Consider the following 27,909-nt stretch of genomic DNA (forward strand, 5'->3'; position numbering starts at 1 on the left):
ATCGATTTCGAGCAATGCTGTATCTAAACCGGACAGATGAAGGATCTGAATACATCAACGCTATTTACATAAACGTATGCACTAAAAATTAGCACATTTTAGACTCTTCCTTTACCATTCAATACTGATATGTTAATTTAAGTATCTTATTATATATATCAATAAATACACATATTGCATATTCTAATTATTTCATTCATCTCCATTAGAAGGCTTTTTGCCAAGAGTGCAAAATGTATCTGGTACCTTGACAGTGGAAGATATGATGTAGTAATTTCCCGCGTTTTTCTTTTTTTCATTTTGCTGTCTTAATTCAATTATTTTGTAAAATGGGGTATACAAGGAATGTAATCTGGTACTGGTTGTAGACGCAGATTGGAATATCCAGCTCTTGGTTAACTGTGTCGGTGGTAACTCGAATCGAATATTCCCATCTGCATATACAACCAGCGGCAGATAATTGTAGTCGCCGGCCTACCGCAGTACAGGTTAAAGATTGAGCCACATTCTGATTCATTAACATTGCTCTCTAGTTTTGAAATGATTTCTCTTCATGTTGCAGAGTTTTGTGAAAAAGGATTACTTTATTGCTGCGCAGTCACCGTTGCCGTGTACTGTCGCTGATTTTATTACTATGGTTTACCAAGAAGACTGTTCCTGTATTGCCACAATGGAAGACTTGAAAGATCCCGGAATGGTTAGCAAACAATATGTTTCCGTGTACATGTATTAGGAATGTTGCTTGTATGACCAGAGAAAAGCATTCTTGAACAGTAACTGTAGAACATTTTTAATCCCCCGATTCCGCAATAGGATATTTAGATAAAAAAATCCAGACCCGGATATCTTAAAGTATATATTAATTATTAGTTTACTTCTTAACAGTAAGTATCAAGATGAAATAAAAGGAACAAAATTACTTGCCTGAATATTATTATGGCACAAAGGAAACTTATATAATTTATTTTAAAAGAAAAATACAATACTGATATAATACAAACAAGAGTGCCATACTGTCATAGAATACGCCCGTCTAAGTATTCAGTTACGTATCATGAAGGTAATAATGTTGTAATGCCTTGTTAACCAAAAACAAAAAAAAAAGAAAGAAGGAATTGTATTTGTGAGGTTCCATGTGGGATCAAATTGACAACCGGATCAAAACTGTTTGAATGGACAAGGCTTACTGAGATTTCGAGTTATTCAAGGGACATAATCCAAGGATGCCTGGGGCAATTTAGTGGTTATCGAACTTGGCCGAGATATTATGCCAACAAACATTGTCAGCAAGTTTGGTGAAGATCGGATGAAAACTGACAAGGCCAAATTCGCAGTTTTTCTAGTACTTCAAGGGCCATAATCCAAGAGTGCCTCTGGGGATATGGCTGGTTATCAAACCTGGCCGAGATATTATGCCCACAAACATCGTCAGCAAGTTTGGTGGAGATCGGATGAAAACTGTTGGACTTAGAGAGCGAACATGGTTTTGGACGCCGGCCGCCAGCCCAACACGGGCGTATAAAGATAAAAAATGAGATAACGCTTTATTAAAGAAACAGAAATATTAGAAACTAAATAACATTACTGCAGTTCTGAATGTTAAACTTGAAATAAAAACCAAAAACTTGAAAAAGTTTAAAGGAAACGAAAGAATTAGAGAGAGAAAAACTATTTATAAACTTACAAGAAAGCAACAAACAAAAAATAGTATAAGAAGAAGAGAAACAATTCTATAAACTCTTACACAGGAAGAAAAATATTATTATTTATTATTATGTCTCCCCCCCCCCCCCCCCCCCCCCCCCCGTCCGTACGTACGTCACACTTCATTTCCGAGCAATAACTGAAGAACCATTTGACCTAGAACCTTCAAACTTCATAGGGTTGTAGGGCTGCTGGAGTAGACGACCCCTATTGTTTTTGGGGTCACTCCGTCAAAGGTCAAGGTCACAGGGGCCTGAACATTGAAAACCATTTCCGATCAATAACTAGAGAACCACTTGACCCAGAATGTTGAAACTGCATAGGATGATTGATAATGAAGAGTAAATGAACCCAATGGATTTTGGGGTCACTCCATCAAAGGTCAAGGACACAGGGGCCTGAACTAGAGAACCACTTGACCCAGAATGTTGAAACTTCATAGGGTGATTGTACATGCAGAGTAGATGACCACTATTGATTTTGGGGTCACTCCGTTAAAGGTCAATGTCACAGGGGCCTGAACATTGAAAACCATTTCCGGTCAGTAACTTGAGAACCACTTGACCCAGAATGTTGAAACTTAATAGGATGATTGGTCATGCAAAGTAGATGACCCCTAACGATTTTGGGGTCACTCTGTTAAAGGTCATGGTCACAGGGGCCTGAACATGGAAAACCGTTTCAGTCAATAACTTGAGAACCTCTCGACCGAGAATGTTGAAACTATATAGGATGATTGTTCATGCAGAGTAAATGACCCTTATTGTTTTATGGGTCACTCCGTTAAAGGTCAATGTCACAGGGGCCTGAACATCGATAACCATTTCCGATCAATAACTTGAGAACCTCTTGATCCAGAATGTTGAAACTTCATAGGATGATTGAACATGCAGAGTAGATGACCCCTATTGACTTTGGGGTCACTCTGTTAAAGGTCAAGGTCTCAGGAGCCTGAACATGGAAAACAATTTCCGATTAATAACTTGAGAACCATTTGACCCAGAATGTTGAAACTTCATAGGATGATTGAACATGATTGATTTTGGGGTCAGTCTATTAAAGGTCAAGGTCACAGGGGCCTGGTCATGTATAATCATTTCTGGAAAATACCTTGAGAACCACTTAACCTAGAATGTTGAAACGTAATAGGATGATTGGACATGCAGAGTAGATGCCCCCTATTTATTTTGAGGTCACTTTATCAAAGGTCAAGGTCACAGGAGCCTAAACAGTGACTTGAGAACCACTAGGCCAAGAGTGTTGAAATTTAGTGGGATGACTGGACATGCCAAGTAGATGATCCCTATTGCAGCCAACCATCAGTGTCTCTTTGACTTTCGCTTCTGACCCCTATTGACTTCTTGCCTATAGGACTTTGCATTGGGGGAGACATGCGCTTTTTTACAAAAGCAATTTCTAGTTATTTATTATTATTATTATTATTATCATTATTATTATACCACATTTATATGGCACTCTTTTCATACAAAATGCGTGCGTTCAAAAGTGCTCACAAAATCAATAAAAACGCATACATACAATGTAAATTTTGCTCAACGTTAAATCACATTACATACACTATTAAAGGAGAGCAATCCCTTTCTCAACACGAAACAAACCTGTCATGATTTTTTTTGTTTGTTTGTTTTGGGTTTAACGCCATTTTTCAACAGTATTTCAATTTTGTTATTTTATATAACATGTGTGAAAGAGGTTTTTTCAGAGATTTTTTTAATGCGGACAATAAGAATCTCTGATGCTTGCGGGGAGGGCATTCCAAAGCTTTGGAGCTGCATGCTTATAACTTCTGTCATCATCCTTTAATGGTGGACTCCTAGGAACAACCAAAGACACTTGGCCATTTGCCGACCTTTTAAGTCTCTACGAGGCTTGTACACGTCCAGCATATCGACAATGTACTTGTGAGATTTATTGCACATGGTTTTGTATGTAATTGTCAATTCGGTGCTGAACCGGAAGCAATGCAACTCCTTCAATACTGGTGTGATGTGATTGTACCGCGTAGTCTTGGTTATGACGCGGGCCGCTGTGTTTTGTACACATTGAAGATTTTGCAGTGTGTCTTTGGAAATTCCATACAGCAGCGAGTTACAGTAGTCTACTTTCGATGTAATCACAGAATTCATAAGAGACTTTGTAGCATCGGCTGTGATATACTATCTACTGTGGCCTATTTGCCAAGTTGTGCATAACTAGCTCTAGAGAGTTAACATGCTGTGCCATGTCCATGTTGGAATTCGTTCTAGCACGCAGATATCTTCGCGTATTTTTGTGTGATTTGTGGAAGCAAAATGACCTCAGTTTCGTCAGTATTGAGCTTCACCATGTTCTGATCAATGCATCCAAGAGACTCTTTGAGAAAATATAGTTACAATGACGTCTTCAAACAACAAATAAATAAGCACAGCAAAATGTTACAATGACCAAAGTAACTCTATTAATCTAAGTTGCAACCAATATAATAATCAGTTTTCATATGTTCAGAGTAAGAACCTATGGCACCTTGGTGTGAAGTAAAACGAAATTTTGTAGTCGTTCCATGCATTCTCCTTGGTTTGAACCAGAAACATAACTGTAGGGGCGCGGAGCTACTTTACCCTCAATATCCATGTGGTAGATTTTGAAAAGCATCTCTCCTGAATCTATAGGGCAGTTTTCAAAAAGAAAATATCGAAATGATTTTAGAAGACTCTCTAGTACACCTGGGTCCAATTACAATTATAATTTAATTAATTATAATGAATTACAGTTTTTAATTAATTGAAAATAATTGACAAAAATCAATTATTTTAATTGTAATTAATTAATTAAAATCCAAACAAATGCAAAATAACTGTCAATTAAATTCAATTACTCTTCCATTACATGTAGCAAACTGTCACAAACATATGGCAATTAAATACTGGCAAAAATACAGATTATTGTGCAGTAGCTGTTATCACCTAGAGGTATAAATTTCACACTTGCTTGTCATCTAAAGAGGTATTAATGTAATCTGGATATGAACCTAAAACTGAGTCAAACCCTCTTCAGTTATACTGGTCTGTAAATGCAGAGTCTACCAATATTGTCAAAGATGGCCGCAACCTACCTGGCTCTACCAGCATAGTCTGCGCCAGTTGAACGGCTCTTCTCAATAGCTGGGGAAGTGTGTAGGCGTGAACAGTGTTCACTGACAGACAGTAACGTTGAATCATTAATGTTTTTGAAATGCGATAAGTACTTATAAACAAGCGACTGCATCATAAATCTGTGAATGGTGTTCACTGACAGACAGTAAACTTTGAAGTGTTCATGTTTTCGAAATCCAATTAGAACTTATAAATCTGCTTCATTGATGTGTCTTTGATAGTAACATCATGATTCAATTTGTGAATATATTTCCAAATAATTAAAAAATAATTAATTATTTTCCTTAAAATAATTGTAATTAATTAATTACTTCTGTAAAAAGCAAGTAATTATAATTGTAATTTAATTGAAGCATTTCTATTTTAATTATAATTAATTAATTACTTTTGAAAATAATTGAACCCAGGTCTGCTCTCTACCGAAAATGTTACCAGCTCAAACTGTAAAACTCAGCGATCTATGACCAACGTGGCTTTCTCGTTTAATTGCTTACTTATTTAATCGTACACTGTTTTGTTTAATCTTTACTAAAAAGACTTCCCTTACTATGTGGAATAATGCTATCATGTAAGCACAGAACTTCAAATCTTTGATATACCAAAACTATATAATTCCTAAAACACAAACTGTTCCTTTCATTACCAATCATCTGCATCGAATAGGCAGAATTCGTAGCGCCGCCTACATATCTAAGTTTTAAAAATATCGTTGAAAATACGTTCCATAGACAATGTATTGCTAAACCAGTTGATCACTTTACCTGTGATATTGCCGTTAAGTTATATTTTTAGGACTGAGCAACTAAAACGTACATCTAAAGTATGGAGTAAAATCAGTCCTTAATTACTAGTGATCTTTTACCCATTAGTACTTTGTCAACTGCAAACACTGAATTATCGCGTAACCTGGCTACTATTAAGTATTTGTTTTTAATATTTCGTGTTTATAAAGCATTTCATAAAGTGACCCATCAATTTTGAGTTAAAAAGTGAACTTTCTTTATTTTATTAAAAAATTGGATCTGTTTCAATTATTTAGAAATTAGAGGTGTTTCTTTTTTTAGACGGTTGGGCAATATCTTCCTGATGACAAAAAGACATTGACTGTTGGCAATTTCAAAGTATCGTCTTCAAGACTGGAAACTAAACACAACTACGTGGTTAGGAAAATGAAGATTAAATATTCAGGAAAGGTAAAATGCTTGAAGTTGAAGCACTGATCTACAGTTTCCATAATTCGTTAAGTAATCCACAGCAAACAGCGTTCGGAATTTTAAAATGCATACTGTTCGGCTTTTTGTTTGCAGTAAGCACTCGGTGGAACTAACTTTATTTGAGGTTGTTCATGCTTCAATAGGTTATAATTTAGTTAATCTTTTGCATTAGCAAATGCAAATGTAATAACATTAAGTAACAAATGAAAAGAAAAATAATAATACACATAGATCTGTTCAAAGTAAATTTATATGATTCTTTAAACACCTGAAATGTCGTTTTTGCTGTGAAATTGTAATCGAATTATTCTAAAAGGCACGATGTGATTTTATCTTCAGATTTCTTTTCTGGATGCATATATTCTATGATGAATAACGATTTTACAAAGAGTATTATTTACACACGATCAATGTCAATATTATCTTATTGTTGACAAGTGTAGAATGTGGAAGTTCCACTGGTATCGTATTAGAATATCATCACTTCTTTGGCACGCGTAACAAGCGATTCGCTGTATTTAACTCTTATGAAGTTTAATTATGGAAAAGCATTATTATGAAATATGAAATGTTTATAAGAAGGGGTGGATTATCCGATTTTATGAGGTATTTACAAGGAACTATATACTATTTAAATCAAACGAAGTAACGTCTTATTTGCAATTCGTTTTCCGATTTACGAAACATGTTTCATTGAAAAAACTGGGTATTCAGTACAGATGAATGAATAAGATAACCCAGAAAACTAAGGTCACGACATTAGTTATACCGCCGTTTAGTTAATTTGACATCTGTATGGCTAGTTTAGCCCTTTTTGCAGTATATACAGCTAGAAACCATATTTACGTTGTGGCAATCTATCTGCGAAGTTCAACGTACTTATGTCCCGCTTTTGTCCAGTTTATCAACTCGTCCATTATCGAAATGGCAGGAACTATATTTGTTATTAAGTCTTAAGTAAAATTACCTAAGCTGTTCTTAGCTTACACATGTTACGAATTTGTGTCAGGACATGAGATTTTTGACTCAAATGCGATTTTGGTCGAAAATGTGTTTTTCAGGTAATCTGACAGATTGTCATGTTCCAAGTACAAATCTGCTATTTGACAATAGAAATCAGCCGTTGTTATGGAGAAATTACCGCTTTTCGGACACCATATTTTCGTCTAACTGTATCAAAATAGAGGCAGAATATCTAAATACAGACTCCTTAAAATAATATGAAAAGAAAATACATTAAGAACTGACGGCAGATTAAGGCTAGCTTTTTCCGGCGCTGACGGCAATGACGACGGCGGTGGTGGCGTCAAAGGTATTTTTTTCTCAGAAACTACTATGTTTATTGGGTTGAAACTTCACATATGCCTTTGTGGTCATTTGTCCCTGTACCAGGCCATTTTCCACTAATCTGAGATACATTTTAACGAAATTATCCCCCTTTTATCTCAGAAATTTCAACGTGAAGTCTTTGTATTAATTTCTTTCTCAAAAACTACTAGGTTTATTCGGCTGAAACTTCACACATGCCTTTATGGTCATCAGGCACTGTACCAAGCCAAGTTACATAACTCTGACGTGAATTGTAACAAAATTATCCCGCCCCCTTTTAAATCAGAAATTACAACTTAAGATTTTCGTGTCTCCACATGGAATATTGCTAATTATGTCCCTTCATGGCCGTCACTGCTTGATTGGAACTTGTGGTCAAACTTAATATAAGGCGGATTTTTTTAACATTAAAGTGTATGTAGCAATATACGCAGACACATCAGTTTTGATAAACAAAAGGCCTGCTTTGTGTCATAGGTAAACGAATGCAGAGCCACTGTACTGTTTCCTCAGGAAGGCATGTCTTAAGATTTTTGTTGTCACATTTGCAGCTGCATAGATCTGAACACGGGAGTCCAAAACGATAGCATTTATATCTGCCACAACTTTCTGTTTTACATGCACATTTGGTCAGTTCTTTACAGCTACCTGAAACTGGTGGAATCGTTGTCCAGTGTATCTGCCAAAGGTCACCCATCCCCATTCAGCAGGGTTCTAGACATCCATTTGGCAAAATAGTGCCTGTCCCCATATGCAACCAACTTGGTATGCAGCACGGTTTGTGAGTTCGGCAAGGGCTGATTGAGTTGGGGAAAAGCATCATATCACCTCTGTTTTCGGACAAACATGTCCAGTCTGACGCCATAAATATCTGCTGTAGAACTTGACCTGTCATTCATAAAAATGACAAACTTTTCAAGAACCCCTTTATCCTCATCATATATCCCTTGCCGATATATACTGAGGTTATTAAAGACATCTGTCACTTCTGAACAAACATTCCAAATTTGCCTTTGACCTTTTCCTCGGAAACCTGACACTACACCACAACCTGCAAACGCTTGGGAGAAAGCAATTATACCTTTTGCTTTCTCATGACCGATTGATTGAATGACATCATGTATGGGAGTTCATCTCAAATTTGTTCCCTGTCCGAAGACTACCAAACAGTTGTTCAAGGCCTCTCAGCACAGAAAATACTTGAATAGCCATGAAAAGTGATGACAACAAAATTTGTGTCTGTATCTTTAATGACAAATTGTTTATGACCCTCAGCAACAGCATGTCTTGCTGCATGAACATCCGTGTATCGGCTTCCCTTTGACGGCATGATGTCAGGCCTTTGAGACTGATTTCCTGATTGCATACAGCCTTTTCTTCTCTGTTCATAATTATAGTACAATGTACTTTGTGTGTTTGCATTTCAACATGTCTGTCGGCCAAAAAATTTAAAAGATCAGTCTTGTTATCATTAACCCTCAATACCCTTCGTCTAGCGCCATGTCCTCATTTCGTTTACACTTCAGACTACACTGACCAACTACTGTAATTGAGACCAGAGATTAGATGGCTGTAACCAATCAGGAAATCAGTCTTGAAGGTCTGATGCTATGCAATCATACGGACGCCGATATACGAATGTTCATGCATGCAAGACATGCAGTTATGCAGGGTTATAACAGCTTGACATTAAAGCTACAGACACAGATTTTGTTGTCATCGCTATTCATGTATTTTTTGATTTGAATGATCTTGGCCTTGAACAGCTGTATGTGGCCTTCCGACAGGGAACAAATTTGAGATGGATTCCCATACATGATATCATTCAATCAATCGACCATGAAAAAACAAAAGGTATTGCTTTCTTCCATACGTTTACAGGTTGTGATGCAGTGTCAGGTTTCCGGGGAAAAGATTAAAAGGCTATTTGGCAAACTTGGAATGTCTGTCTGGAGGTGACAGATGTCTTTAATAACCTAGGTGTAGGCCGGTGCTAGTAAGGACAAGGAGGTTCTTGAAAAGTTTGTCATCTTTATGTATGAGAGGTCAAGTCCTATACCAGATATTTATGGCGTCAGACTGAACATGTTTGCCCGAAAACAGAGGTCATATGATGCTCTTCCCCTAACTCAAGCAGCCCTTGCTGAGCACACAAAGCGTGCTGCATACCAAGCTGGTTGCATATGGGGACAGGCACTGTTTCGCCCAATGGAAATCGAGAATCCTGCTGAATGGGGATGGGAAAAACAAGGTGACCTTTTGCAGATACACTGGACAACGATTCCACCAGTTGCAGATAGCTGTAAAGAACTGACAAATGTGCATGTAAAACAGAATGTTGTAGTAGGTGTAAACGCTATCGTTTTGGACTCCCGTGTACAAATCTATGCAGCTGCAAATTTGATAACTAATTGGACAAAATATAAAGTCTTGAGACATGCCTTCAAGAGGAAACAAGTAAAGTAGATCTGCATTGCTTTACCTATGACTAAAAGCAGGTCTTTTGTTTAACAAAATTGATGTGCCTACGTGTATACATTTTGGCTTTAAATATTTCCGCCTTATATAAAGTTCCAATCAAGCAGTGACGGTCATAAAGGGACATAATTAACAATATCCATGTAGAGACACGAAAACTTCATGTTGAAATTTTTAATTTAAAAAGGGGGATAATTTTGTTAAAATGTATGTCAGGGTTATTGAACTGGCTTGAATACATGTCTGAAGTTTCAACCCAATAAACTTAGTAGTTTCTGAGAAAAAGACTTAATACGAAGACTTAATATTGAAATTTCTATGTTTGAAAGGGGGATAATTTTGTTAAAATGTACGTCAGCGTTATGGAACTTAGCCTGGTAAAGGGACAAATGACCACAAAGCCATGTGTGAAGTTTCAACCCAATAAACTTTGTAGTTTCTGAGAAAAAGACTTAACATATTAACTTAACTTTGACGCCACCATCACCGTCGTCATCGCCGTCGCCGCCGGTAAAACTAAGCCTTAGTCCGCCGTCAGTTCCTAACGTCGCAGGCGAGACAAAAACTGTCCCTCAATACTCTAAATATGTTATTTGACTATAACATAAATTAATTTTACTAGGAACGTCAGTTTTAATGGCAAATTAGTATTTTTTACACGAAACGGCGGCCATTTTGAAAAAAAAGACGCCATATTGGATTTTGAAACCAGTCTCTTGTATATCAAAAATAGGTTTTGCATACTCAAAACATCTTAAGAGATATTTTTCCTCAAAATTGTCACAAAAAAGAACTCGGTATAGGTCTGTTCAAGTCGAAAATCAACTTCCTATGGCGGCCATCTTGAAAAAATGGCCGCCATTTTGAATTTTTAAGTGGCTAACGGGCTTTTTGAAAAAGGTAGGCTCAGACGAGTACTCATGCCAAATTTCATGCTTGCATCACCAAATGCAGTATTGTTTCAGTAATCTGCCCAGCTATAAAGATAACATTTTTTTTGCAAAAAGCTAATGGCTTTCTTTTGTACAAAAATAGATTTACTGGATATCGGGTTAGATAACATGACAAAACTAGGACAAATTAACCTTGTTGTTAGAACACTTGACTCATTGACATATTTCTTTGTAACTGTTAGACAGAAAATCAGGCAAAAAGATATAATTATTAGAAATATTATGAACTGATTTTGCTTAAAGTAGTAGTACAGATGTCACACTGATCAGTGACTCGTTACCATAGCAACAATGATGTATTTTCTTACCAAAAGTACCATTTCTATCAAGTTCTTGAAATAAATGAATATGTTAAAGTGTTTTTCAAAATACTATTTACATCGAAAGCTGTCTACTTTCATATCCAAAAGTAAGAAAACCTCATTTCATGTAAACTGATGTGACACAGTTTGGGATATACATAATTTTCTGATACACACGACACAACTCTTGCTAGTTTAAGGCAGATTCATATGATAACATAATGTTTTGTTGATGCAGTTCATACTTAGAAAAGAATATGCCTTACATTAATTTTTTTAACAAATAGAACATATATACAACATGAAAGATGTTTTACAATAGTTTATAGTCGAATTAATGTTTAATACCATGGCAACAATGCACTATTTTCTTATAAAATTAAAGATAGCATTTATTGTCAAATTTCTCGAAACTGTATGATTAAATAAAAAGAGTACTGAAGATATATTATGCATGGAGTATGTTTTAAAAAATATTCTGTATTGCTTAAACAATTAAAACAGTTTTACTCCAACCACTTCATTGCTGTTCTGACAACAAAACATACTTTTACCAAACATTCCTCACAGTTGAACTGTGGCAGTTCAGTTAGTTTTACTTTTTTCTTGACTCCCATTTGTAAGCTGAATCAGCTTGGTGAACTTTTGCAGAAAACATGACCTTATTTTGTGGACTTCTGTGACAGTTGCTGCTTGCACTTTATTCCATTGGCATACTTTCAACTGGATGGTAATCAAATATATTAGTTCCTTGGGTTTCATTTCCATTCACAAGTTCATAAATAATTCTATTTTTCTGGAAATTATTTCTTCCTTCAACCATTCTGCAAAACAAAAATACATTAGTATTAATAACTTTAAAAGTGTCTTTTTGTGTAATTTACATAAAAGGATGACTAATAAGTACCCATCCATCCATCAATCTCATAATTTTCAAGAATACAAAAAACTAGCTAATCTTCTGACATACTACTAGACATACACTTAAAATAATTAATTAATTCAGTCTAACTAAATGAATACTCAAATACTGCAATAATTTCTTGGGAAAATACATGTATGATGATATTCAATCATTATGCATATTTCTCCACTCTCCTCCTTTTATGCTAGATATGTTTGTTGAATGAATCTAAATATTAGACTAGACTAAGTAATGATTTCTTTGAAAATGCTATTAATACAATCAGGTCATTTATGTGTATGATATTTGAAGATGTATTTAACTTACTTCTACTTATTTTAAGAGGAATTTATTTTTTGTATTTATTCTTAAGATGTATTTATCTGTCTTACAATAGAAAAACTGCAAAAATGCAGAAAATTACAAACCCACAAACTCTTCCTACATGTGGTATGTAGGCATGCCTTGAGAATTTCTTTTTATTTGTAGCAATATGCCAGATGTTTCTCAGTAGTTGATCAATAGTTGATCTGTAAAATTAAAAAAATACTTAAAAAAGGCTGAAATATGAGATAATGATGGCTTAGCTAGTTACCTCATTACATAGAACACAAAGATTTATATTAAGAGTGTAATATATTTCAATCAAAAGCATGTCTTCCTTAACAAAATGTCTTTAAAGTTTAAAATATATTCATTTAATGTGTAGAAGTTGTTTGTAACTTGTAAAGAACATTATGTAGTGGTGAGCCAACAATCATGGTCAAGTGAACTAAATGCAAACTTACATGAAAAGCTATTGAGCATCTGTTTTATACAAAATAAACACAAGCCACTATTCTTTATACTTTTTTAATTAAAGTGGGTTTGACATGAATAAGAAATAATTTATTCAAACTGACAACTGTTCCTGTAAGTCACTACATAAATATGGATAAGGCTGTGACTTTTGACATACTGGTCTTTCATACTGATACACTGATCAGAAATAAGAGTGAAAACTGTTGTGGAAAAAAGTAAGCTTCCTGAATGCCAACCCATCCCCCCGGTCCCTTATTTGGAGGATAAAGGAGGGGAGTAATTTACAGTTAAATGAAACGGCGGAGGGGGGAGGGGATGTATTTAGTTTATGTAGTGTGGAAGCAGTTCCCAAGCTGAGGAAGGGTGTATTTCATATGACAATGGATGGGAAAGAGAAAGGCGGTATTTGGAGGAAGTTGATGGGGAGGGGGTAATTTGAGGTAACCCAGTTGTGGAATGGTGAAGGGGGGTAAAATGTTTCCGGGAGGGGGTGATTTTCTTTTTTGAAAAGCTGCGGGTGTTCTGGCTGACATAATTTAACTGAGTCAGACGCTGTTTTAATTTTCTGATTATTTCCCATTACCATCAGAGGTCCGTAACGGCATATAAACATCTCTGAGCTGAATATTTTTAGCTAGAATTAAAGCCCAGATGACAATTCCGGGATATTTTTGAAGGAAAAAAACACGGACAAAACGGTCAATATAGATATAATTTATATTTTTAAAACTCTACATATTGTGTAAATATTACTACTTACCAGTAAATCGCTCAATGGCCATTGCATTCATTATCCCTTTTAAATCAATCGTCAAATTACTGTTTAAAAGTTTCCTATCACACGACCTTTCATGTTTACAAATGGCGTGTTGATACAAAGGGCGATAAACTGTCAGTTATTTGATATGAAACGAAATGACAAAACACGAAAATGTTACAATACCTGCTTGTTAAATGACGTTTGTCTCTTCATTCATTTATTGTCCCAATAATATTAACCAGGGAGCCAAAAGTGCGAAAAGTGCCTAGAAACAGGATTTACCTGTCCGGTCATGCTATAGTCAGTTTCTATACATATTATGAAAGTACAAAGTCTCGCGGATCAGAAAAATCGGGCCTGCGAAACAAAACCTCTTGCGAATTTTGAGAATATTAAGGGGAGATAACTCTGTATATCTGCAGTTTTTTAAGATTCAAAACGCTTTTTTACTAACAAAACATGGCATCATGTTTCTAAAATCAGTTCAAATATATATCTTTCAACATTGCTTTTACGCATAAGGCTTATGCTTGAAAAATACGCAAAATGTTCTAATTTTGTGTACATTTTATTATAAGATTTGGGCTGGCACCTAAAATACCAGAGAATAAAATAAAAATATTTAACCTAAAATTTACAGTATGAAGAAGTAACCTTTAAAATTGTCTTATTTTTCAAAGTCATTTATTAATACCGCTGCGAAACAGTCTGTTAGAATAAAAAATCATCTAGATACTCTAGTTCAGGTTTGGCTAGGAAATACGCAAATCCAGGGTATTTTATGTACCCCACCCAATTTATATAATGCAAAAAATGTGTAATAAAAATATTCGACCAACAGCCAAGAAGATATATTCTTTTTATCACGTATACAATATAATCTATATTTTTGACCATATAAAGCTGGGTAAAGGGTATTTAAAAGATTTTAAACAGAAAAAGGGGGTAGGAAAAGCTATGTATTTTACAACCGATAATTAGAATAAAAAAACCGTTATTAAATAAGAGCAACACTAATGGAAGTCGAAAAAACCTTTACTTGCAAACTATTCATTTGAAAAGTAATTTATTTAGATACACTATAATGCAGTCTAGTTCAGGTTTGGCTAAAAAAAAAGCAAATCCTGGGTATTATATGTACCCCACCCACTTTATATAATGCAAAAAAATGTATAATAGAAATATTTGACAAAAAATCAATGAGATATATTCTTTTTATCCATATACAATATAATCTATGTTTTTGACAATATAAAGCTGGATGATGGGTATTTAAAAGATTTTAAGTAGAAAAAGGGGGTACCCCACCCACTTTATATGTATTTATATAATGCAAAAAAAAAACATAATAAAAATATTCGACCATAATAAAGGAGAAATATACTTTTCATTACGCATACAATGAAATGCATATTCTTGACAATTTAAAGATGGATGAAGGGTATTTAAGAGATTTAAATAGAAAATAGGGGTATGAAAATGATGTCTTTTACAACCGATAATTAGTTAACTATCTGTCATTTACCATTTGATAAATACGAGCAAGACTAATGAAAGGGATGAAACCTTTACTTGCAAACTATTCATCTGAACAGAAATTCATTTTAATACTCTTTCGTGCAATCTAGTTTAGGGTTGGCGACAAAAAGCGCAAATCCGTGGTATTTTATGTACCCCACCCACTTTATATAATGAAAAAAATGTATAATAAAAATATTCGACCATCAATCAAGGAGAGATATTCTTTTTGTCACGTATACAATATAATCTATATAGTGTTAATTGATAAAATGCATTAATTGACGCGAAAACGTGTTGAACAATACTTTGTTTTTGTGACGTAACTTTAATCGGGGTTTTCTCGAATGACGTAACGCCGCATTTGGGCCAAAAATCTCATGGCGCGACACATTTATCTGATCATATGTGTTTACTTTCAACAAACGAAAAACAACATGATCGATTCAAAATCTTTGAATGCAAGTGACTCTCGACGGGTGCGACCTCCGATTTTACGACATGGGACTACACATATAAATTGAAATTAAAAAAAAATATGCCTTAACAAGTAACATAAAACAGCTTGTACGGGAAATAAAATCTTCTACAAGATCAATTTTGTTTAGATTGACAGTGGAGAAAAGACTATTTACCATTTCCAATACACTAAATGGATGACTGGACACGACACACCAGTGGATGTAAGAGAATTTGTGCAGTTTGTGAATGAAGTCAAAGTATATGCAAATGAATTAGGCGAAGAGAGATCACACGTGATTGTACATTGTCTGTAAGTAAAAGATTTTATCATCTCCTCTCTGCCAGTCTTTATTGTTATACGCCAATCTGTCCGTCCGTCCGTTAACAGTTTCCGGACTCTTATTTCTAAAGTATAAAGGCTACAGCTTTCAAACTTTAACGGTTAGATAAATAAAACTTTAGGAGGATTTCTATTGTCTATTGTTTTTTGGGTCAAAGGTCAATGTTACAGTGACCTGGAGACTAAAAAGTTGATTCTGGACTCTTAGTCTTATAGTGTAACAACTTAAAACAAAAAAACTAAATGCATTAGGCTATTACTTAATAAGTGGAAATCCCTATTGTTTTTGAGGTCAATGGCTCAAATGTCAATGTCACAGGGACTTGACTTAATTTCAGGTCTTGTTTTCCTTTATATTATATTATATATATACCTTATATAGGACCCCTATTGTTTTTGGGGTCTTTAGGTTAAAAGGCTGTGTTATACCAACCGAGAGACTGACAAGTGTTACCAGACTATGAATCATTAAGTGAAATAACTACTGCTTTACATAATGACTAGGTACTACTATAGGAAGACTCCTATTTCTTTTTTTGGGGGGTGGGGGGGGGGTGGGGTCAGTGACTCAAAGGTCAATGTCACAGAGACCTGACTTAATTTCTGTTGTTTTTAGTTGTTGTTTTTTTCGTTTCCAGGGCTGTACTGGTTTCAGATTTTACACAATAACTAAGTACTACTAGAGAAAGATCGATATTGATGTTGGGGTCAGTGGCTCACACGTCAAGGTTAAAGGATTGCCTTTTTGTTACTTTCTGCTAAGTTTCTTGATATTGTATCTTAATGTATCACTTCCACATTCTTACTCACCCTTTTATCCAACAAACATCGTTGTATTAATACCCATTTTATTACACGCCGGGCGGGCGTAATATGACCCATTGGGCGAATCCTTGTTATATTATGTACTTATTAGATGTGCTTTTTCTGCTAATCATATGACTTAAAGCGTACGACGTTACGCACGGTATTGCGCCTTTCCTTTTTATCGCTGGTGTTTTAATCATTTTTATGTCTTTTAATGTTATTCTTGAACACCTTTTGGGTTTCATTAGAAATATTGCCTTTGCAAATTAAAAGTTCTAGGCGAAGTGTGTTCAGAGCAAGGCTGACAAAATAGCGAAATCATCCAGTTTGCGAACGTATAATTTGTAACTCGCAAAGCTCGGCTTCATCTGATTTGCACAGATTTTATATAAAATTGTCAGAAAATACAAGATGTGAGGAGATACCCGTCTAATTTGAATACTGTAGATTGGAGATTGATAAAGTTGTTCTTTTGAAAAAAAAATGCAATTCCTCGTTTTAATGAATATACAGGGTGATCCATAATATATGATAACATAAATAATTTTAACAACTTTGTCAGTTTTTGCGATAGAGAAATGGTTCAGCACTTGTTAGAAAGCTAATTGCCCAAGTTTTTCTTAGACAATGCTACGTCAACGTGACGTCAATTACCTCATATGTTGTCAGTGTTTCTGAAAATTTGAAACAGAATGATTTCCCTGAAGACTAACTTTAAATGGTTCTCTCACTCAACAGACTTAAATCCATAAGATTTCTTTTTATGGGGATGTCTGAAAGAAAGAGTCTATTCTCCCAAGCCTGACACATTACTGGATTTGAAGGATTCTGTTCGCCAGGAAATGTGCAATATCATTTCTGAAACTTGCAAAGACACCATCAGGAACTTTCGACGTCGTTTACAGCTCGTTTTGTAAACTCGAGGGAGACATTTTGAACATCTAGTGTAACTGAAGAAAGTGACATATGAAAATGAGGTTTATGTGTAAAAGAAACTTACATGTGTATGCTAATGTAATATATATTACAATATAGAGTATTTTAAAAACTGACAAAGTTATTAAAGTTACTTATGTTATCAAAGATTATGGATCACCCTATATGTATACCAATAAGAAATTGGAAGTCTTCCTGAGAATTTATGGCCTCTGATTCCTACTGATTATTATAGGTTATTAGCTTTGTATCGGGAAATCAGCGGAAATATTGCGCGACTTTAGGAGCGCAATATTCTTCCGCTGAAGAACGAGTGCATATTTCCCGATGAAAAGATCATAGCCTTTTTATTACATACGCATCTACACGTATAAATATTATGTAAATATAAATATGTTCAATAGCCTGAATAGGATTGACAATACTGAACTAAATAGAAAAAATAGTGCAACAACATACACTGAATTACGTCACGCACCCGATATGAAATTCAGGCGTCCGTGTATGGAAAAATATTGACGTTTCCGGTACCAGTGTAATTTAACGGGGAATAGAAACGAGTATGTAATAATACATAATATCATTTCAATTTTTTCATTGCAAACTGCGAATTGCAGACCAGTTTGCAGTTTGCATTTGGAAACGTGAACTAAGAACTGCATACTGCAGACCAACTGTGAAATGCATTCTTGTCTACAATTTGCAGGGCAGTGCTGATCAGACTGCACCTTGAAATTTTAATTTTAAACAGCAGACCAGTTTGCAGTTTGCAATTCGAATAGCGAAGTGCAGACCAGTTTGCAGTTTGCAATTCGAATCGCGAACTGCCGACCAGTTTGCAATTCGCAATTGGAAACACGAACTGCGAACTGCAGACCAACTGTTAAATGCATTTTTGTCCACAATGCGCAAGACAGTGCAGACTGATCAGACTGTACTTTGAAATTTGAATCGTAAACTGCAGACCAGTTTGCAGTTTGCAATTCGAATCGCGAACTGCAGACCAGTTTGCAGTTCGCAATTGGAAACGCGAACTGCGAACTGCGAACTGCAGACCAGTTTGCAGTTCGCAATTGGAAACGCGAACTGCGAACTGCAGACCAACTTAATTGAAATCAAAATATTTACATTTTCGGTGGGTAAACACTTTCATAATTGTTTTGCATTTTAATACATAAAAAACCGCCGCCTATAGAAATATACACCGTCGCTTTGTTTCTCTTCAAAATCACGGATAATACTGATATCTTTTAAACATTGATAGGACCTTTATATGAAACAAACTACTGCAATATTAGAACAGTATCAGGAGTTTTATCAAGATAAAACTGAAATCGCCGCATGTCATAGGAAAATTCCTACATAAAATGCGACATTTACTAGCGAATTTTCCAGCATAGGGGTTTCGGTGAAATAAAATAGTGATATGGAAAAATCTGGTCTCTACTAGTAAATGTAACAAGAGCGCCGTTCTACAATAGAAATGATTTTGGGTGTTCTTGGATCAAATATAAAATCGAGGATTGTATTTCCTCCTTACATTTATCGACCAGGTTGATCCAGGGAAACACTGTTTTACCGTAACACTGTGTAGACTGCTAAGATGTTAGAAATTGTTTCCCAGTAGATCTGAAGAAAAATGTACATTAAATTAAGAGACAAAACAAAAAATAAACATAAAGAACAAGTGAATGAAGTAATGCCATGCAATACAAAGCCCCCTACTGGAAGGTGGCTATAATTTTCTCAACTGCAGTATAACCTAATGATGTGATATCGGTCAATAATGTATATACAATATTGTGTTATATATGCAATGTATTATAACACCCAATGTTTGGAATAAAATATGCATATAGACGAATCTACTGCTGTTGTTTGCTTAAAACGTCTTTATTAAATAAAAAAGTAAACCGCCCGCTTAGCTCAATAAGGAGAGTACGGATCGCGGGGTCGTGAGTTCGATCCCCGGGAGGGCCGTATGTTCTCCGTGATTTGTTAAAAGACAACGTGTCTGAAATTATTCGTCTTCCACCTCTGATCCATGTGGGGAAGTTGGCAGTTACTTGCTGAGAACGGGATTGTACTGGTGCAGAATCTGTGTTCTTGCGCATGACAAGTCGTCTTATTATATGGGGAACATTTGCGTCAAGTAATATCAAAACCCTTGAAGGATGACAGTTATGCACTGGACAGGAAAAACAGACTTATTGACCTTTGTTTTCCAAGCGTGGCCTTGACCTTTGAGCTAGCGACCTGGGTGTTACATATGACACGTTGTCTCATTACTGTGGACATTTATGCCAAAAATTTCAAAATCCCTTGATGGATTACAGAGTTATGTACCGGAGAGGAAAAAAATCTCCTGAACTTTGACCTGCAAGAGAGACATTGAACTTTAAGCTAAGGATCTCAGTGTTGCGTATGACAAAACGTCTCATTATAGGGAATATTTATGTCGAATAATATTAAAATCCCTTCATCCCTTCATGGATGACAGAGATATCGACCAGAAAGGGAAAAAATCAATCTAGTGATATATGAGTTCAGAGTGTGACAATGACCTTTGGGCTAGGAGTCTGGGTTTTTTGCATGACACAATGTAGCATTAATGGGGAACACTTGTTTAAGTAATATTAAAATCTTTTAATGCATGACAAAGTTATGGACCCGGCAGGAAAATGATTCTGTCGATCTTTGGCCTCTAAGTGTTACCTTGACCTTTGAGCTTTGGTTACGGTTGTTGCATATGACACGTGATTATTGGACCGGACATGAAACAGACCCTGTTAATGCCATAATAATCTTTGACCTCTAAGTGTGACATTGACCTCTAAAATAGGGGTCTGAAAGGTGTGCATGACACACCTTATTATGGGAAATAGTTGTGCCAAGTAATATCAAAATTCTTCAATTTAAGACCGTACAGAAAACACATCTTGTTGTCCTTTGACCTCCAAGTGTGACCATGGCCTTTTACATAGGGGTCCGAGTTTTTCTCACTTCAAGTTGTCTCATTATATGGGACATTTGTGTTAGGTATTATTAAAATCCATTGATGAATAACAGAGTTATAGACCTGACACGAAATTGCGGACGGACGGAATGACGGAATAACGGAAGGACGGACGAAAAGGTACAATTCTATAGTCCCCTAAACTAGGGTTTAACCAATAGAGGTCACTTCTGATTTCAAACCACATACTTTTGTTCAAAGGGAACTTTTTTATATTACTCTAAGTGGTCGCAACATTGTGCGTAATGTCGTAGACTGAATTGTATGCTTATGTCATCATGTTTGTAAGAGTACCAAGTATCCAGAACTGTTAGATGCAATGATCTGTGCCTAGCAGACAAATACCACAAAATCAAGACGGTCACCAGTATGGTATTAGTAAAGCTTGCTAAGTATACCGCGTGTACTAAAAATGCACAGGCTACTTCTTTTCCAAAAATACAACGAACTTCTAACGAATATTTGTTATGTTTATTGTATTGACTTTTAGGTTTCGATAATCTTTCAAATTATATATGTATAATACGCTTAAAACTGTGGACTTGAAAAGACATGTCTGATACAACATTTTTTTTATAAAGTATGTAAGCGTTTCTCTCTACATATTTGTTAAGCTACATTGTAAACAATTTTAGATGTTTTGACTTTCATGTTCAAACAAAATATGAATTGATGTACCATCAAAAAGCATCCTGATATTGATGACAAATAAATAAATACAGAATACACAAATGGTTCACGCATAAAATAAAAACATTGAAGGTTGATCAACATCTTCAGAAATGTGAATAGCATACATACTATATGAAAAGTCTGTTATAATTTTATTTAAAGTTATATACCTATATACACGTACATGTGTATCTAAATAAATACATTTTTAATAACACTATGAGAAAGAATTAGCAAAAAGTGAAGTTATTAACGCCTACATTATCATTACAATGAGGTCCTCCACCAGCATCTTCTCCCTCTTTCCCGCCCCCCCCCCCCCCCCCCCCCCCCCCCACAAACTTTTTTTTACTTCTCTTGAATATCTTACAGTAAGAAGGAAACCTCAGTAGTTTGCACCGAAGACCTTTTAAAAGTTTGTTGTTTTTTTTTTTGTAGACTGATAGATACAAAAGCATACTGTCTTAGCTGTATCACTGGTTTTTGAAATTTGATACTGTATCTCTATTGTTTTTTTTGTTTTTTTCAAATTTAACACAGACTGAAGAAACACATTTGTATACATATATGTCTTTTTACAGCATGCTCATTATGTTAGAAATGGAACTTATGTAAATTATAATAATTACAAACGCTCCAAATATTCAGGTACACCTTCATTAGATAAGGATCCTATTGGCTGTAATGTAGTTTTACACAGTAGTAAAAGAAAACCAAAACAGACACTACATCCATATCAAATTTGTTTCTGTACAAAAACTTGTTACAATGTACCTTTTTTTTAAGTATAAATTAGGCTAATCTGTGTTTTGAAACTAAGTTGTATATAATATAGAGTTTGTATCTTTGGTACATAGTGTTATTTAGCCACAAAATCTACCACTCCATTTTGAACACTGACACAAAATGTTAGATATAGTTACAATGTAAAAAAAACTTCTTGGATCACTATAGCATAGCTACAACTGTGATTTAAACTAACGAAATTTCAATAACGTGTCTGAAACATACTATAAAAGTTTTTACTATTATATAAATGCATGAAACCAGTGTTCATATCAAACATTTTGAAACGAAGAGTTAAAACGCTATACAATAATGGGCAGTTTTCTTGGCTAGAATAGCACAAGCGCATCGTAAATGGAAAAAAAATACGAAAACCCCATTTTTAAACGAAGTTTAACTGCCAGAATATCTTTATTATTAGTTAAAAAAATTATATGAGTAGTTGCTATACATGATTCTGTAAGGGGAAGTGGTGGATGGCTCTCCGACCCCACTCTCCACAATGACGGGGATAATAAATGAGCAACCTTTGGTTGCTGAAATAAAAAAAAAAAACAAAAAAAAAACACCTTCAGAAATGAGGATTTCAACTAAAAGTAAATGCACAAATGTATATTTCCATTCTTCAAATCAATTAAACAGTCCATTTACAATAAAACACAAAAAGTACTTTCTTTAAATTTGTAATACATGTAATTGTTTCAAACTTGGATAATGTAAAGAAAAACGAGATTTAAATGAAAAAAAAAAGAAATTAAAAATTTGTCAATGGGACACAGATGCCCCCACTTAATGACAATGGACACAATTATTTCCTAGGTCAGGGGCCATAACTCCTACAATACTGAATGAATCCGGACACAAAACCCCAGGTGCACAACTGCACATGCTGACCAACATTCCTGTAAACTTTGGTGACTCTAGGTCAAATAATTTTGGAGCTACGCGCGACACAACATTAAACTGACCAATTTTTAACTACGTCAGGGGCTATAACTCCTACATGACTGAATAAATCCGGACGCGAAACCCCAGGTGCACAACTGCACTTGCTGACCAACATTCCTGTAAACTTTGGTCACTCTAGATCAAATACTTTTGGAGCTACGTGCGACACAACATTAAAATGACCAATTTTTTACTAAGTCAGGTGCCATAACTCCCACACCACTGAATGAATCCGGACACGAAACCCCAGGTGCACAACTACACATGTTGACCAACATTCCAGTAAGTTTTGTGACTCTAGGTCAAATACTTTTGGAGCTAGGCGCGACAAAACACTAAAATGACCAATGTTTACAAAATCAGGGCCCATAACTCATACATGACTGAATGAATCCGGACGCGAAACCCCAGGTGCACAACTACACATGCTGACCAACATTCTGTAAAGTTTTGTGACTCTACGTCAAATACTTTTGGAGCTAGGCGCGACACAACATTCTCGGAAGGACGGACGGACGGAGGACGGAAGGACGGACGGACAAGGGCAAATCTATATGTCCCCCCCCCCTAAAAAAAAAAAAGTGGGAGCATAAAAAAAATATGACTAACAGAATCTTCAAATAAAAAGCTTCATAATTTAAAATTATTTCGCACAATGGTCCCTGGGTGCCCTTCCATAGGGAGTGTTCAAATTAATCCGACTGTTCAAGAACATGACTGTCATGTCATTAGGTAAGCTCGAAATTAAGCCATCTGGTCTACATTTCGGTAATAAATGGTGTTGCTTTTGTTGTATTATTCTCAAGAGCTGTTAGATATTTAAACAGATATGTTCTAACGTATGCATAAATTGAGTTAAAGATATATTTCATATATTTTAACACATTTGACTGTTGTATTATTCAGCTATTTCTTTTGCAAATATCATTCTAGTAAAATTGTGTTTATAAAATAATACTTGTATTCTTGCAGGAAAGCCAATGAGAGAAGTGGGCTATTTTGTGCATTGGCAATTTTAATGGAGAAAATCAAACTTGAGCGACAGGTCAATGTCTTGAATACCCTGAGACATCTGCGTACTAGACGGCAAACTGCAATAACTAGCATGGTAAATTGATTCTTTATGTTATCATGAAATTGCTAGTGAAAGACATATCATTTTATTTGAAACAAGTACAATCTAATCAATTTTTATTATCTATCTTTTGTTTTTGTTCAATACAAATAATACATCATGTAACTATAAATACGTGACGACTATCATAAAACATTGCATCACTTGGAACAGTATTATAAGCATATTTTGTTAACACCAAACAGTCCGTGTTCTTGGATTGATTTCTATAAACAACAGTTACGGACAGCAGATTGTTTTAATTTTAATTGGTTCGCTCTTGGAGATTTTAGTATCAAATATTCTTTCTTAGATATACATGTATATAATAAAATTAATTGGAAAAAATCAAGATTGAGGACAGGTGAAAATATTATTCTGGTATGGGTATATGGACATTTGGAATTATATTCCCACAAGTGTAAGGATTTAAACTAGCTTAAGGATTTAAAAAAATCAAATACAAAGTTTCTGTTACAGGATAATGTTTTCATATGGAGTATCTTTTCATATGGAATTTGTTTAACAAGAGTAATGTAATAATAAAATGCGAGGTTCTGCCGATTATTTTATTAACTTTATTCAACCAGTTTCATAAATTCTATCTAGAAAGACAACTATTTAATATTCTTTTTATTTCTTTACCTATTATAGACCAATCCAATTTGACCAACGTCTCCTATAGTTAAAGCAAAGTAAACATCAAAGATATGTCACACCAGTGTAATACAAAAAATATATAATGGCTTCATTGCACTACCACGCAGTCAAACATATGATAAACTGAATTATTCTAAAATTGTCACTTTGTGCCTGTTGGTGTGATAAATGTATTTTGCATTTAGCAATTACACTTTTATTAAAAGATGTCCGACGGAAATATTTAAATTTTACGGTTGTATGTTATATGAATTTTTTTTTTAAGATTAAATTAATCTCGTGCGCACGACATCTTATCTTGAGCGATCAACATCTAATCTCGTGCGTATGACATCTTATCTTGAGCGATCAACATCTTATCTTGAGCGATCAACATCTTATCTTGAGCGATCAACATCTTATTTTGAGCGATCAACATAATTATCTTGAGCGAACAACATCTTATCTCGTGCGCACGACATCTTATCTCGAGCGATCAACATATCATCTTCAGCGATCAACATATTATCTTGAGCGATCAACATCTTATCTCGAGCGATCAACATATTATCTTTAGCGATCAACATCTTATCTCGAGCGATCAACATCTTATCTCGAGCGATCAACTTCTGATTTCGTGCGCACGACATCTTATCTTGAGCGATCAACATATTATCTTGAGCGATCAACATATTATATTGAGCGATCAACATCTTATCTCGAGCGATCAACATATTATCTTGAGCGATCAACATCTTATCTCGTGCGATCAACATCTTATCTCGAGCGCACGACATCTTATTTATATATATTAAGGCCCTTTGTGTGTGCATTTAGGTCATCAGTAAACATACGAACAAGTTGTTAATTAGGTTCCCGCCTATGCCGCTGTTATTTAAACTTCCCACAAGTACATGTACAAGTTTATCACATCATTTGGGAGAGCAATGCATATAATTGGTCATCCTTCCTTCAAAATCAAATGAACATAACCAATGATACATACTGCATGTTAGAAAAACAACAAATTTCAGTTTGACTGATAAATTCGCGCAGAATAGTTGCATGCATGAATTAAGGGAAAACAAGGAAATTCTTTAATATATGGGCGAAGCCTACGAACTAAATTTTTTTTTTCAAGGACTTAAATTTATTTCTTTGTATCATCACTGATTTTTTGCTGCATTTTATATCAGTTTGCGTATTTAGATTTCTAACCCTGCAAACATGTGAAACGGTTATAAGTATAATCGAAACAAGAACGGTGGCAGCCGTATGTTTTTACTAATGATCTGAAATCACACAAAGGTCCTTAATATATATTGATAAGATGACCGAGAAAAGATGTTGATCGCTCATGATAATATGTTGATCGCTCAAGATAAGATGTCGTGCGCACGAAATAAGATGTTGATCGCTCGAGATAAGATGTTGATCGCTCAAGATAATATGTTGATCGCTCGAGATAAGATGTTGATCGCTGAAGATAATATGTTGATCGCTCATGATAATATGTTGATCGCTCGAGATAAGATGTTGATCACTCAAGATAATATGTTGCTCGCTCGAGATAAGATGTTGATCGCTCGAGATAAGATGTCTTGCGCACGAGATAAGATGTTGATCGCTCGAGATAATATGTTGATCGCTCAAGATAATATGTTGATCGCTCGAGATAAGATGTTGATCGCTTAAGATAATATGTTGATCGCTCGAGATAATATGTTGATCGCTTGAGATAAGATGTTGATCGCTCAAGATAAGATGTCGTGCGCACGAAATAAGATGTTGATCGCTCTGGATAAGATGTTGATCGCTCAAGATAATATGTTGATCGCTCGAGATAAGATGTTGATCGCTCAAGATAATATGTTGATCGCTCAAGATAACATGTTGATCGCTCGAGATAAGATATTGATCGCTCGAGATAACATGTTGATCGCTTAAGATAATATGTTGATCGCTCGAGATAAGATGTTGATCGCTCAAGATAAGATGTCGTGCGCACGAGATAAGATGTTGAGCGCTCAAGATAATTTAATCCTAAAAAAAATAATTGCATGTCCTAAACATACCACAGTAAAATTTCACTAATTCTACATTAAACATTTGTTGTGTCTGAAACCCTCATTGTAAATAAATTTTTCATCGTACTATTTTGTTCTATGGTATATTGTCTTCATGTTTTACCTTCGTAATAAATATTTAATCATATTAATTATTATTATTATTGTGAAATAAAATTTTGTCGTCTATACTTAGTTACGTGTGGAAATGTTTTTTTCAGGAGCAGCTCAAATTTTGCTATCAGGCAACAAGTGCATACATCAAAATGAATATGCTAGGATAAATCGGAACCAGGCTTAGCATTTTAAAAAGCTTCGTCTTTCTACATATTAAACGTATACATGCACAGTTTGGGGGAAAGTGTTTTCTACATGTAGATCTGCATTTGTGCTCAATAAATATATAAATAAAGGCAGACTGATATATGGTTATACATGCTATATTGTAAATAACACTTCTGTCGCTTGTTTTATATCAGATTTGACACCTGGTATAAAATCTCTGTCCTAGGAGCATACGTTATAGGCTCGTCATTTTAGTAATATCTTTGACATTATACTAGTATAATTGTAACATCACTTTGAGGTAACACGACTGCTGGTAAGCAGCAGTATTTTGTCATTGCTTGTATATTGTTTCTGTCATAAACATAAAATGTTGATTTTAAATTGAATCATATCACTGTTTGACGAATTGCTTTGTGACTTTTTTAAAGAAATTGACGTAATATATTATAAAATTGTACTAATCCTTCTAACGTATACAGAAGAAAACATTGTCTAGATTTCGGTGTTGGTTTAGTAACCTATTGTTTTGAATATGCTTTTATATTACACAAATTTAGATTTATAGTAAGTTGCACCAGATATGTTCAGAAAGAAAATAATTTGATAAGTTACAAGATTTTTGCAGGAAACTTACAGATAGGGCATTAAGGACTAGATCTAATAAAACACTTTTCTAAACTGCATAATACATAAGCTACACTAACACATTTGTTACACCGT

General features: G+C 34.9%; 1 protein-coding gene across 1 annotated transcript; it reads left to right on the plus strand.

Annotated features, from left to right (window-relative positions):
- On the plus strand, positions 1-27,909 carry LOC123526786 (receptor-type tyrosine-protein phosphatase mu-like). Its single transcript, XM_053522760.1, has 6 exons — positions 1-74; positions 563-697; positions 5,921-6,049; positions 15,724-15,887; positions 24,055-24,190; positions 27,123-27,909. Exons 1-6 carry the CDS (start codon positions 15-17, stop codon positions 27,183-27,185), a joined length of 687 nt encoding a protein of 228 aa, XP_053378735.1. The 5' UTR covers positions 1-14; the 3' UTR covers positions 27,186-27,909.

The sequence above is a fragment of the Mercenaria mercenaria genome, chromosome 14, assembly GCF_021730395.1.
Source record: "Mercenaria mercenaria strain notata chromosome 14, MADL_Memer_1, whole genome shotgun sequence".
Classification (NCBI taxonomy): domain Eukaryota; kingdom Metazoa; phylum Mollusca; class Bivalvia; order Venerida; family Veneridae; genus Mercenaria; species Mercenaria mercenaria.

Excerpts from the sequence above, each read along its gene's own strand:
- LOC123526786 (XM_053522760.1), top strand. The coding sequence starts at position 15 with ATGCTGTATCTAAACCGGACAGATGAAGGATCTGAATACATCAACGCT. Across the intron at positions 75-562 it reads TCAACGCTATTTACATAAAC|AGTTTTGTGAAAAAGGATTA; the intron begins GTATGCACTAAA and ends TTCATGTTGCAG. Across the intron at positions 698-5,920 it reads ACTTGAAAGATCCCGGAATG|ACGGTTGGGCAATATCTTCC; the intron begins GTTAGCAAACAA and ends TTCTTTTTTTAG.